General features: G+C 40.7%; 2 protein-coding genes and 1 long non-coding RNA gene across 4 annotated transcripts; 1 reads left to right on the plus strand and 2 right to left on the minus strand.

Moving 5' to 3' along the window:
- Window positions 1-3,618: 3,618 nt before the first annotated feature.
- Wdr33 (WD repeat domain 33) lies at window positions 3,619-8,745 on the minus strand. Of its 2 annotated transcripts, none has more exons than XM_031933477.2 (2): window positions 8,321-8,745; window positions 3,619-5,907 (listed from the first exon to the last, which is right to left on the minus strand). In XM_031933477.2, the coding sequence occupies exon 2, from the start codon at window positions 5,812-5,814 to the stop codon at window positions 3,757-3,759; it is 2,058 nt and encodes a 685-aa protein (XP_031789337.1). In that variant the 5' UTR covers window positions 5,815-5,907; window positions 8,321-8,745; the 3' UTR covers window positions 3,619-3,756. The 2 variants fall into 2 exon arrangements, with proteins under 2 accessions (XP_031789337.1, NP_001135849.1); NM_001142377.1 differs by lacking the exon at window positions 8,321-8,745 and adding an exon at window positions 7,627-7,785.
- Window positions 8,321-10,712, minus strand: LOC107980674. The gene is made up of 7 exons (XM_016981883.3): window positions 10,475-10,712; window positions 10,362-10,397; window positions 10,126-10,266; window positions 9,956-10,015; window positions 9,694-9,870; window positions 9,343-9,519; window positions 8,321-9,009 (listed from the first exon to the last, which is right to left on the minus strand). Exons 1-7 carry the CDS (start codon window positions 10,518-10,520, stop codon window positions 8,882-8,884), a joined length of 765 nt encoding a protein of 254 aa, XP_016837372.2. The 5' UTR covers window positions 10,521-10,712; the 3' UTR covers window positions 8,321-8,881.
- LOC116738483 lies at window positions 8,559-9,271 on the plus strand. Its single transcript, XR_004344504.1, has 2 exons — window positions 8,559-8,755; window positions 8,851-9,271. It is a non-coding gene; the product is annotated as an uncharacterized LOC116738483 (long non-coding RNA).
- Window positions 10,713-14,456: the final 3,744 nt, after the last annotated feature.

The raw sequence follows: 14,456 nt of genomic DNA on the forward strand, positions 1-14,456 counted from the left end.
TTTATGCAGAGCAAAGACGCGAGCAAACAGCTTTTGTGCGCGCAGCTATACGGAAGGGTTATTAAAGCGCGGAAGTGCAGTTTACCTAATTTATTTCGAATTTCCGGTGTTTCATTAGCGTGCGACCCGTTGTTTTTGCGCGCGGCTCGGCTTTATTAAGGCCGCACGGCTTAGGATTACGCGATGGCTTATATTGTGATTTTATTAAAAGTGTAATAACTCTCCGTCTGCCGGAGAGAGAAGAGGGAGTTTGGTAAATTGGCGAGTGGCAAACACTTGTGTTTTGCAACGTTAATGAGTTTATATTGCGCGCGCGCGGGTGGAGCTCGTTAATCGGGCATTAAAGTTATATTCGGTCCGTTGCACGTTTGATGGCAGTTGTGTGTTGTATACGACATTTTGAAAATTGAAATATACGAATACCTGCTTCTATACGAATTTGCTAAATTTCATGTATTTCGTATACGTTTATGATTTATTATACATGGCTCCGCCGCGTATATTTGTCGATGCTGTATTACAATTTAACGTGTATTTCCTGCCAAATCGCAGGATTATTGTTATTGCGCCAATCACATCGAAATCTCTCCCAGTGTACACACGGAATGTGACGTACGTTCAATTTGAATCGTTCGAATAAAAGTTACTTTGATAAAAGCTCGCTGGAGCTGTACACGGAAAAAAATGGTTGGTAACAGTAACAAACCGCTTGGCAAAATGCGCGCCAACTATTTTTTTGGTTAACCTTACCAATGATACTACTTACTTGATAAATGTTACCAAAAAATCAGGTTACTCACCAATTATTTTATTATACTTACCAAGTACTTGGTGAGGTTAAACAAAAAAATAGTTGGTGCGTATTTTGCCAAGTGGTTTGTTACTGTTACTAACCATTTTTTTCCGTGTAGATATTCCAATGGTACGTCAGTGTATGTAGCTTTGATGTATCTTTGCATCGAGATGCATTTTCAGAGAACGGATGTCGTAAACGCACGAGTACGCGAAACCGCGAATCGATATGTCAGGATGTACAGAGTATACGTAGAAGGTACTCACTTGACTTTACGGTTCGCTCCGGCTATACGGACGGATCTATATAGCGTTATCCCTATATACGTACGTCCGAACACTGGAGAAACATGTACCTGTATACACAGATGCAAGCTTTTGCAAAGTGATATATTGATAATGAGATCAATCGCTCGGGAAACGAAAGTCAAAGGCACGCGCGAGGCGAGGCGCAAAGGAGCACCCGCCGATAATTAATACACGGCGAAATTGCGCGGCGTTAAAAGGACGAGCGCGTAATTCCGTGATATATATATATATATATATATATATATATATATATATATATAGCCTCTATACTCGGCACAAATCTCGCGGTTGAAAGGCGCGTAAAGGGAAGCGAGCGTCGTTACGCCGCTGGAGTAAAAACTGCGGTATACGCGCGAGTCGTAAAAAAATGTGATAAAGGGGTACGTCGTCTTTTTTTTGTTTGATAATTCAGCAGTTGTTATTGACACGGGGAAACGTGTCAGGAAAGCACGGAAAGTTTGAATTTTAATTAATTTCGTAACGTTGAAAAAGAACGACGGATTGAATAAAACTGTAAACCGGAAGCCGCAAGCTCGAGCTTTCTAATCAGCTTACTTCGGTCCCTCGGGCCTTTTGTCGGCGCGTTGTTCCGATCCGCGCGCGGCGGATTAAGCCATTGTCGTACTCGCCGGTTATTATATTGTCGGGCCTGCATGCGACCACTTCCAAAACTCTCTTTCCCTTATCCTGCCTGGCGAGCCTAAGTGTTTGGCCGCCGCACAATAATAACATGTGGTCCCATGCAGATAAAGCCGAGAGCCCCCGATGTACACAATGGACGTCCGCATGTGTATGCGCTTCTCTGTATGTGTATGTGTGTAAAAGCCGACGGTCATGCGCTCGTAATCGTTATTAGCTCATCGGCCGGTGCGCTTGACGAGCTGTAGTAAAGCCCACAAGGGCCAACTGTGCAGTATATAACACGCACGTATTGAGCTATCGCTTGCTCTCTTAATGCTGCGCGGAATTCTACAGCACTACACGGCGTCGTCGTTCCGAAGGTGGATCATCTTGGCAGGTGTACGTGTGGGTGTGCGGGGCTGTACGGGAGACTCGATATCTCGCTGCGGATAGGCAAACATGTGTGATCTGGATTAGCATAGGAGCTAAATGTTCATTAGTGCGTTGCGCGCTAAGGGGCTTATTGTAGTAGCATGAACATATGTAAAGTTCTTGGTCAAATATTGCCGTAACTACGCCTGCGATGATGTAGTCGGTGTATCAAAACGTTTTCCTATAGCTCAAAGCTCGGTGAGAAAATGATACAGAGACGTGTGTGTGTGTGTGTGTGTGTGTGTGTGTGTGTGTGGAGATTAGAAGCGTTTTGGGTGTTCTCGAATTGGACGCAAAGAATTTTTTTGATTCGTCGATGTGGGAGAGAATAATTTGTTGTGAATCTCGTTATTTTAATAGTCTCGATTTCGAGCATAGGCGAAGGTTTTTACTTCTGGAATTGTCCGTTGCGCTATAAGAATAGATTTTTCGTAGTATACTACGACGTAATTGTGTTTTCGATATTTTTCAGCAGACCCTAAACCACGACGCAGTATTTCACTATATGAAAAATATATATAACACCTAGTCTTGATGGAAATTTTGGTAAACAATTGATCAATAGTTGCGCAATTTATTTCAAGAAAGTACTCATGACGTAGATAGAGATTCATATCTCTCGTCTTTGTAGTTCAACCAATAAATCGATATTCAGTCCTGCACTATCAGAAAGATAGGTCGATTGGATTATCGCAAACTAAATTTTGATCGAGTTTCCGGCTTTCCATTAAACTCCATATCTATTCTATCTATTGAACAGCGGTTTTGACACTTCCAACGCTCTCTTAACTTATTCTATTTCGCTATGTATACTGTATACCGCGTGTGTACACCGCAGTGAAGAGACGAGGCGCGCGTATATAAGAGACTAAAAGTTTAATTTAAATTCAAAAATGCAAAGAATTGCGCGACTCCTCTTACGAGTCTCAAAAGACCCGTCGTCGCGCTCTCGACAAACACGCAGCCCCACACGAATAATTTACTCGAATTTCGATGCCTTACCCTATTACCTCTGCCAACTACTCTGCGTAACTTCCGGATTTAAAAGCGGCGACCCGCAGCTCTATCGTTTTTCCTTCCGCATTTCGACGGGGAAGCGAGTGCACCGGCAGGTTCAAAGTTTAATGCATGCGAGAAAGAGGGACGGGACTTGTTTGCTCTCGAGAAAATTGCCGGACGACGAGCTGCTGCACGCCGGGGCTATAGTGTATCGAAGGTAAAATGAGATTTCGAAGGAAGATCCTGTTATATACGTTCTTTTTGGGTGGATATACTCGCTGCAGCAGAGTTCGGATCCGGGGTAAAAACGAAAATCTTCTGAAAATTTTTTATGTATACTAAATTTACTTACCATTGTGTCTTTTTTTCATAGTTGGATTCAGATATCGCTAGCACGTGATTTTCTCTGCCGTCTGGTTTTAGGTATTTTTATTTTTGTTTTGAATAAAATTCAACTCCATTTCATTTGTGTTTTTTTATCTGTCTTTATTTTTTTCGTAATACAAATTTGTTTACAACTCACAAAAAATCGAGTTTTCCTGACGATACAAAAATATGAATAAAGTGGAATAAATTGTCATTTATAACATTCAATGCAAGTATCTAATAATTGTAACGGGAGTTTCCCGGGTAGTTGTAGTTGTCTCCCCTATATCTGGGAAAATTATCGTCGTTGCGCCGTGACCAACACTCCCTCGGTGCTTGCGGAGGAGGACGCTGGACATTACTATATTGATTTTGAACAAAATTCGAACTTGGCAATGGAGGTGGCAGATTGGTTTCAGGTACCTTGGACTGATCAATATCACCTTCATCTTCCAAGTAATCCTCTTCATCCAGCTGGTCTTCGTTGTATCCAACGACATCTCGTAATTCTTCGATTTCTCCAGCTTGAACCAGCTTGTTGATAGCATCAGCCCCTTTAGATATAGCCTCTGCTAACTTTGATCCAGGTTCAACAGGTATAATTTTTCCATACAAAATAATAGCAGTTGGCGTAACTTCCTTTAGCGGAACAGCTCCAGCCACGGGATCCTCGGGTTTCGTTTCATTCCACTGAGCTTGAAAGCTTTGTGGTATAGGTTTCATGAACGGCACTTTTTTACTTTCCGGTTTTTTATTCTCATCCCTACTGTGTTCAAGATCATCAAGACCTGGTATTTCACTATGCTTTTCCTCCGATTCACGGTCCTCAGGAATTTGATCTTCTGGACCCATACCTGGGATGACAGTCGAAGCCTCGGCAATTTCTTGATCATCAGTTCCACCTGCCCCAACAGCCGGCAATGTGTTAAGATTGTATTTATCCCTCATCGAGTCTCCCGGTCTGTTTCTCGTCCAAAATTTGGATGTATGATCATTACTGCTAGAACATAGTATGTGACCAAGCGGATGCCAAGCTAAGCTCCAAACTATACTTTCGTGCGCTTGTTCAATGGCGCCTACTTCTTTATCCGTACCTACGTGCCAAAAAAGAATTGATCCGTCACTACCGCCACTGCAGAAGAGACCTTCGTGATTTGGGTGCCAGGCTACACTCGAAGCTTCTTTTTTGTGTCCACGGAACGTTTGCACTTCTTGACTAAGGTTGCGCAAATCGAAGAGTTTTAACAAATGATCTCGAGAGGCTGTTACAAGCCAGTTACCATTTTCGTTCCACTTAACATCCATGACAGTGGATTTATGCGCGTGCAAAGTTGCTAACGCTTGCCCAGTTTTAGGATCCCAAAGCTTTATTGGTTGCTGGTTATCTTTGCTGCCCGATATGACCAAGCTTTTTTGAGGATGCCAATGAACGCATTTAACATCTGATCCGTGACCTCTTAAAATACGATCTTCATGACATCGCAAGAAATCCCATATCCTCACAGTGCCGTCGTCACTGCAGGTAGCTAATTTGTGATCAGTTGGACTAAAACTCAGTCCTCGAATTGCTTCCTTATGTGCTTGAAACATTTTCACATTATTCATGTTACTTTGCCAATATTTGACGTAACCTGTGTGATCCCCAGTAACCATCCAACTTTCGTTGTGCGACCATACCATCGTTCGGACTGGGCTGTCATGTGCCTGTAAAATTGTCTCGAAGTTGAATGTCAGTCCGTTCCATAGAGTGAATTCACCACTGGATGCACCAGTAATAAGTCGTCTTCCTTCATGCGTCCATGCCATACAAAAAATAGGGCATCGCATTTTATTTGCGGCAGTTTTTACAAATCTTGTAGTCACAGCATTCATGGGATTATCTATATAACTAGGAGGTGGTAGAAGATCAGGATAGTATATGACATCAGGTTGAAGTGCTCGTCGGTCCCTATAATCGCGTTGCCAGACGCGATTCTCTAATGACTTAATAATAGCTGAATTATAATCTACAGTTTTGCGCATTACCGACTTACGAAGCCTTTTGCCATCGAATTCGTCTTGTAGATTTTCTTGTCCATCGGAATTAAGTTTAGAAGCATAAGGATGCCGAAAAGGTTTGTGAAACCCTTTACCTGGCTCTCTATGATTTGGATATCGAGGTTGGTGATTTGAGTTTACGTTTATTCTAGTTAATACTGGAGGTGGGGCTGATAAATTTGGTGCTATTGGTGGTGGCACCGACATGTTCGGAAGTCTAATCATCGGAGGCGGATTTGAAAATCGAATGTTCGACATTTTGTAGCAGTATTGAAACTTTTGTCTTCCTTATACTGCTTTTCGAATGAAATTTGTTGCCTTGAGGTTGGTTGCGGTGTGAGACGGGATTTTCTGAAAAATAATAAATATGTTCCATTCAATAAAAAAAAATAATAAATGAATAATGTAATTAGTAGATATATTACGTTAATTATACAATCATATTCTTTTTGGTTGATTTCAATGTTTTTTTCAAATTCAAGTCGTAGTATCAGTAAAATATTTTTTTCTCTTAAGATGGCTTCGGCGCTTGTGTTTATAGAATACTTGCAGTTTGCATAATAATTTAAAAGACTAAACCAGATTCAAATATTTCGTATTATAACACGTAATCCTGCGGGATACTCGCCAATACTTCGAAAAGAAATGATCAATCTTTGTGAATTTGTGATATAAAGAAACTATTAATTGTATAGAAATACAAAGTTGAGGAGGTTCACCATCAAAATCCTTTTCTTGGAAAATTAGTGAAACTGTACACACTGCTTCCTAATCGTTTTGTCTATGCGCATCTAAAATTTCAGATCGATTAGATGTCTAGAAGCTGAGATATTAGGCCTCAAAGTTCGAGCGTTTAACACGCGATCCCTATGCTGGTTCCACGCAAAACGTATCTACATTGGTGTTAATAGCAGCCGAATGTTTCTTACGATCTTGTTGAAAAAATATAGTACGGTTAAGGGCGATATTACAAATTTTTTGAGACCTCGTGAGCAATGATTTGATGTTTAGTTCTCGAGATATTGTCATCTAAAGTAAACAAAGTGGCTGCCGTTAGCCGCGCGCGCACGTACCCAGCGCTGCCGGCGTGTACGTGTGAGTCTCTTCATGCTCACCGACGCGGCACGCCTAACGATGTGTGCGTGCGGCGGGTAGGAGGCGCGTTCAAGCTCTGCGCAGCGGAGAGGGGGACGCCATGCGTAGAGAGTGCAGTCGCGAGCCGATACGAACTTTTGTCGGAGACTGTCGGTGGAGAATCTCCTTAACGACTTGAATCAGAAGAAAGGTGTACCATAGGAGTTTATTACGATACGTGTGACCTAGGCGGAGCTCTAACAAACTTTTAAAAAAGTAAAAAATAAAAAAAAATTTAACTGAAAAAAATTTGTTTCTCACTAAATTTTGGGAATTAATAATTTTATACTATTATTTAATACAAAATTAAATTATTGAATAACAAAATTTGTTAGTCAATTGATATTCTAATTCAACTTAGGTATCTGAAATGATCGTAGATACTGTTTGAATTTCCCCCCAAAAAAATGTCGCACGCGTGTAGTATTGACACTTTGAACGTAACCTATAAATATTGGAGTGATTATAGAAGGAATTTTTCGTGTTTATAGTAGCGTACTATGGGGTCGTGAATTGAGTAAATGCGATATTACACAGTGTAATATAATTGTTTTATCATTCTCCTTGGAGGCCATGCCCCATGATGCCCTTCACTTAACACGGCACTTAACGCAGAAGCCAACTTAATTTTTTGCTAAATATTCTAATCTTTCAAGCGAAAACATAACCCTATTTATTAGACACAAATTAATAAACAAATCTCCTAAAACTTAGTAGCAACAATCTCTAATTAAAAAACAACTCTCTTTAAAAATCAACAATTGTTGTTTGTACTGTTTTGTAGCATCTTTCTTTGTTTATTTAAACAGATAACCTCATTACTCAAAAAATTTTTCCTCTTAACATTTATTGATCTTTCAAAATAGATGTATTGATTACTTTTCAATTTTGAATCAATAAATGCTATACAAACATTGAAAAGTTAAGTTTACTTACTTTTATAACATTTTATTTAAAATTAAACCCATACATCGTTGCTGCACGTAAGTCTATTAACTATTCACACAACACTCTCGTACGATTCTCAACAATTACCGAAACAACTTCATTTTCTCGCAACGTTTAACCTCTCAGGTTAGGCTCATACACCACACTGTCTTCTGCTGCTACGTCACTGCTAGCAACTCCGCAACGCTTTGCTCCTTCCTTGTTCACTAGACCCGACAAAGCGACCTCTATATCAGCTGTTGGCCAACTACAGTTCCACGCACCACTTCGCTTTAGCGTCTTCCGGCGTTGAAACATGCCTTTAGCCGCGCGTGCGCGTCTCTCGCTCCGGATTCTCATACAGCTCTACCCCGATTCACGCTAGCGTGCTATAGTTCTACCGAGTTCCGCATGGCGTCCGAGAACCGCGAACTTTTGAATTTATGTACTTGCATTTTTGTCATCAACTGTATGGTTTGTAATTATTTTATGTTTGTGTAACAATATTATAATTACCTTAACTCTAAAACTAGAATTTGTTGTGATTTTTGTTGATTTTAATGATACTCAAGTATTAGTTTTTTATAATTTTTTAAGATCATAAATAAAAATTTTTTTTGTGTCAATCAATTTATCTAATATTTTACTCTTTGGAGTGAATTAAATTAAATTTGGATTAAAATTTTTATTTTTATTTTCGTACTTCTCTAGGATAATCTCTTGAGTTGGATAATTTAATGTTCGACCTCTGGGAAAGCTCGTCTATACTGCAGGATTACTCAGCAGTACCGGACAATCAAGACGCGAAGTGTGAGACTTTCTCCCTATCAACGTGTTTACTCTGCTGTTGCAGCTCTACTGCTTTTTTGCACCGATTGTGCTCTCCGCTGCGATGATATGTCTACAGAGGCTCTTGCTGTTTTCTACAGACGACAAACAAGCGTTACTGAGATACCAGAGTTTTCGAGAAGCACCGGAGACTACTTGAGCTTCCTGAAGGTAATCGATTTGTCGTCGTTCCGAGAATAAATGAGTCATGGGAAATCGAAGTTTTTCTTAAAAAGTGTTGCTGCTTTAAAAGTTGAGATTGATTTCTTTCGAATAAAATACACTGAACATGTGGAATAAATTAACTTGTGTATGTATTCTCGTGTGGTTTTATAATTAAGATTTTACATTATGTAATTGGCAGATCGATGAATGGATAATATTTCAGAATGGTTAATTTTTCAGAAGATGAAAATATACGATGCAGATTTCTTGTTCAGTTTTCAAGCAGGCAAAATATCATAGTACAAGCTGCAGAATAGCCGTCGGGACTACACCTGCATATGTTGCACTGGTTGTGAAACATTTTGTTAGCAGGGCATGGCTCGCCGTGCATATAATTATCTAGAACAAATTTTAAAAATCAGTAGATAATTAGTTATGCTCAAAAATGTAAACATGATAAAAAGTGATATATATATATATATATATATATATATATATATATATATATATATATAACATTTATAGCACAGTGTGGCTAAAATCCGCTGTTAAGTCACACGTATCGTAATGTACTATTATGGTGTATCTTTAAATTTTCGCAAAAGTATACTGTAAAGAATTTAATTGACATTCTACCAATACAGAAACATGAAATTTTCAATATATATATTTTAACTTAACGTTTCAGTTATAGTCTTTACTTTTAACATATATTAGCTCGATGATTATTACCAATACGTGGCCAGTTGTAAATTTCCGTGACCTGAGCCCTTGGCTGAGTAGTGTCCTCGGATGGGCAACCCATCAAAGTGCAAGCAGCAGAGAATCCATTAGCAGAGCAGTGGCAAACGTTGCATTTATCGTGGAAGAACTCTCCGGCGGGGCATGCCTGGCCCTGCGAGTACTCGTCTAAAGTCCATACAAGAATCACTATTAGCTTTTAATGGCCAAGAGCTTTTACGCGTTGTCACCATTAGTTTTACGCGGGTATTAAAATTTTACGGAATATTCAAACGACTTATTAACGAGTATTTTTAATTAAATTTTTTGATTTTGTTTTTGATAGAAAGTTCTAATTATTACCAATGCGTGCGATATCATTCAGCTTTGCTGGAACTATTTTCGAAGGTTGTTGAGTTTCACCAGGCATACACATCATCATTGTGCAGGCAGCAGAAGCATCGTCAGGACCGCAGACACACATGTTACAGTCATTGTAAAAGCTTTTGGATGGACATTGATCTCCTTGAGTATAACCAGCTGAAAATTCGAATAAACCATTATTTAATGCATACATTTCTTTCAATTTTAAGTTTCTTAAGAATTTCGAAATTATCATACTTACAAATGCGCGGAATGTCTGAGCTTAATTTTGCGACTACTTCGTTGGTGCTTCTTTTACTTCCTGTTAATTTTTTAAAAACTTTTATTAGGTAATTGAATTTGAATTTAATAGGTAATTGAAATCAATATTTTAATAAACTTATAATTGCAATTATATTATGTGACGCTTACTTTGTTCTTCTTCAAAATTGAAATCGAAACACTGCATGAATGTACAAGCAGCATAGTTGCCATCAGAGCTACATTTGCAAAGGTTGCAGCTCATGAAGAAAACCTGTCCTGGGGTGCATTTTCCAGTAGATCCGAAATCATCTATAAAAATGTAGGAATTGAAATTAAAAAATTGTCATGTCATATCAGTATAATTGCATCAATAAAATATTAACTAAGCGATTAATTATATTTACCATTACGCTTTATATCAATTGGTGAAGCAGATACAGCTGAAAAAAAGGAAAATTTAGGGTTTAAATGTTTACAAATATAGTACAGGTAAAATCAAATATATATTTTATAATACCTAACACCAACGCCAAGAATGTTACGAAGCAAAGGAAGGAGCGCATTTGGACGATTTTGTTTCAAGCACGATATTTTCTTCATCTTTCCGCTCTTTTATAGGAAGTCTAATGGTAATGACTTTATGTAAATTAATTTGACGAAGCATGATATCGGAACGCAAGTGTATTTTCTTTTCATAACATGATTTATCCATCTTTTGTTTAATGAAAAAGTGAACTTCTGGTTGGGCGAAATCACGTAATTCTACCTGATGAAATACGTCAATTTTAGCATCTGTGAATATTCAAACAACATTATTTGGAGATTGAACTGCTGTTGCATTAACAAAACGTTATAAAAGTGTTCTCCGAATCTAATATATGGGATGCAAAAACTGATAAAAAATCACTTGAACATAATCTGCATAATTAGAATCTTTATTGGATAATCAATTATTGGAACCCACTGATATGCAAGTTCATTGATACAGGTGTAAATCGTAACAGTATACATATTCGTTATTATTATATCGATCAACGAATTTTAAATCACTAATGACTATTTTATTTTGGCAAACACTCGTTGATATACACAAATATTAATATTCCGTACAAATCTATAATGATGTACCTACAGAAAATTAATTTTGTAAAATTATTACAGTTGCAAACCTTACGTGAACAATTATTTCCACGCGGCAGATTGTGTTGCATCCTTGAATTTGATTAAACAGGTTTTAAAAATCAATCAAAAAAAATGTATATGCACGTTCTCAGATACTCGTTTGTTTGTGTAAACAAAGCATAAGTAAGTAAGGCAACAACGTGTAATTGCTGACGCACAACGATAACTTTAACACACTTTCGTTTTACGAAATTTTTTGCGAGTTAATCTTAATAGTTACACTGTAAGTTATTCTATTCTCCCACAAACTAAAACATTTCATAGTAATATTTCGGTAATGCGATTACCATACGATTTCCCTCGGCATTTCGAAACCTCACCATACACCGATCATCCAGCGGGACTACAACATCCTAATTAACTCGTTCCCACTGAAAACGAAATCCAAAAACCCTATACACGCAAACAAAACTAATTCCCAGACGACAGACACCTATACACGCAGACATCCAGCGTGAATTAAACAAAGCCATAAACTCGCGGGACATAGCGCAAGCTACACCTAGTTAAAACCGCTTACAAAGAATCCGGCAGCTAGGAAACACGCAATCATCGCCTGTGCAACTTGTACATAATACGATCGCGTATACAGCGCACGAGAGCGGGTCGCCTGTGCATGCATCAATACATTCTCTCTCTCTCTCTCTCTCTCTCTCTCTCTCTCTCTCTCTCTCTCTCTCTCTCGCACCCTTTATAAACATACTTTCAAGCTCCGAAGCAGCAGGTGAACAGCGCTGGCAGTACATAGCTAGGTTAGATCGGAGGAGCCGTAGTAGGTGCAACAAAGGCTGCTGCGAGGCCTTTTACAGCTGAGCCTCTGATTCCGGTATAGCGGCAACATTAATTAATGTAACTCGACGAGTAATACGAGCATAATTACTTTGCTCGAGTGGCTCGCCCCTACTGCTGCCGAAAGTTTGCTCGTTATATCGAGCAGCAGCAGCAGCAACGCCGGCGAGTGTCAAGGGGCGCGAGTCGAGCGCGCGCTGGCACATTGATTATCTTGCTGTTGCTGCTGCGCTGCCGCTGCTCGGAGCAGAGGCGAAAGCTTGTAATGTTATCGCCAGGGTGGCTGTATGTGTATGATTATGGAAGTCACGCGCATGGCTGTAACTATAACTCTCTCTCTCTCTCTCTCTCTCTCTCTCTCTCTCTCTCGACTACATGCAGGTAATACGGTAGTCTTCGGGAGGAGTTGAATGACCAAAAATGGGAGTTGCGGGGAGAAGTTAGGAGGAGGTAATTGCGGAGTTGTACAGCTTCGTCAAATGGATATGTTTATTTTGTACGTTTCATCATATTTTTGACACTTGTACTCGTGAATAAAATACTCGGCCGAGTTAGCATGAATTAGCATTTAAGGAAAGATATTAACGACGCGTTATTCAGTTACTTTTACAGCCCCAATATAACTCCTTAAGTACAGTTACTTCCTCTCATGCAATAAAGACTTATCCGTAAGTTGCCATCATTAAAGAAGTTAGCGCGCGCCCTCGTTCCGTTTAGCGGCGCATTCCAAAAATACCAAAAACTTGCCTCGCACCACTGCTAGAAGTTAATGAGTACGAGCTCTCTCTCTCTCTCTCTCTCTCTCTCTTCCCGAAAATTGAAAATTAGCCCCCCCCCCCCCCCCGTCGTATATTCACGATATAACAACTTGCTAATAGTTCTCCGTCCGCGAAATTTCACCTGAGCTACGCGCACGCGTGCAAAGCTTCTTCATCGTCGTTCAAAGCCGGTATGAACCTAATTAAAAACGCCTACACAGTCCTCTATATCCTATATCCATAGCTCGCAGCTTCGAGGCGAAATTCTCGCAGACTTAGATCTATGACGCAGTAGCTACGCGGAGAAAAGGGAAAGAGGCCGGACTCGCAGTAGTCTTATAAGAAAAGAGAAGGAAAGCTAGAAGGAGTGCGGAGGAAAGAAAGAAAGAAAGCGAAGAGTCTCTTGCAGCGCTAGGCACGCGAAGGAGAAAAACCCAAGGGGAATAAAGCCCAAAGATTTCCTTGGTGGCTGCCACTTCTGGCGGCGGCGGCGCGCGCGCTTCGGCTGAAACCAATTACAAGTTCCTTTCCTGTGACTCCCTTCGCCGATGTGTCCCGGGGAAACCCTTTTGTGTGTATGTCTCTCCTGTGTTTTTCTCGGCGCGAGAGACGTCGACGTCACGGCCAGACGGTACCAGCGCGGAAGTAGGAAAGGTATGTCGGAAGAGGAGGGTACATGGCGCCGGCTGCGTGTGTTGTAGGCCGAAAACGAGAGCTCTAGGCTTTGTCACGGAGCGGCGCACTCTCTCGCTCTTGGCTGTGCAGCTGCAGGATCTTGTTTGCTTCGGGCTGGTGTGCTCGGATGTTTTAGCGGTGGAGGAACGTCGTGTACCGAGGATATGACGTGTATTCTTTTTATATAGATCGCTGGAAGAATGCTGTTTTGAAGATGGATTTTGTGATTTAACGAGTTTGCCCAAATTTACAAACGTGTCTATTTTCTAAGACCGAGTCAACAAATAAGTAGACGAAAAATCCGTACAAAAAGAAGAAACCGCACAGGCTGCTCGAATCGAGATCCATCAGCCCCAGGATGCAGCGCACAACAGAGCCACTCTGCCTCACCGCAGTCCCGAGTAGCAACTACTACACACTCTCAATACCAGCGTCGCCGGGGGTGGACTCGGCGCAAACAAACGGGCCGTCGTATAGTCCGCAGAGAGGGACACACGGGAGCTGCATCGGCTGTTTAGCCGACACACGAGCCTCGTCCTCATACTCATCGTCGTCGTCGTCGTCGTCGTCGTCGCGTAGACCACATCAGTCGGTTGCCAGCAGTGCCGCGGGCGCGACTCTGATACGTTATACACGTCCGGTACGAGTATAGTACGTGAGCTGTACAGATGTCCTTTGCCGCTCTCTCTCTCTCTCTCTCTCTCTCTCTCTCTCTCTCTCTCTCTCTCTCTCTCTCTCTCTCTCTCTCTCTCTCTCTCTCTACAGACATACGAGAGATAGTCATGCCCGCGCCGCTGACGACTCTTTATGCGCCCGAGCCGCTCTGACTTGTTCGCTTACTCTGAGGCTGACGCTTTTCGACCTGATATGGGGAGGAAAGGGGACTACACGTTTTGGAAACGCCCGGCTGATAGTGATACAATGGGGGTTTTTAGCTTTGGTCCGTCTCGCCGCTTTCAATGGATGAATGGAATATGAGCTGGTGTATGAGCAGTTCGTGATCAAGTTAATTCAGTCGCGAAATTGATCGATTACTTGATTAAGAGGCTTATTCGAGATATGTCACTCAAAAACTAGCCACACGCCAATTTATTC

The sequence above is a fragment of the Nasonia vitripennis genome, chromosome 1 (assembly GCF_009193385.2).
Source record: "Nasonia vitripennis strain AsymCx chromosome 1, Nvit_psr_1.1, whole genome shotgun sequence".
In the NCBI taxonomy this organism is placed as follows: Eukaryota; Metazoa; Arthropoda; class Insecta; order Hymenoptera; family Pteromalidae; genus Nasonia; species Nasonia vitripennis.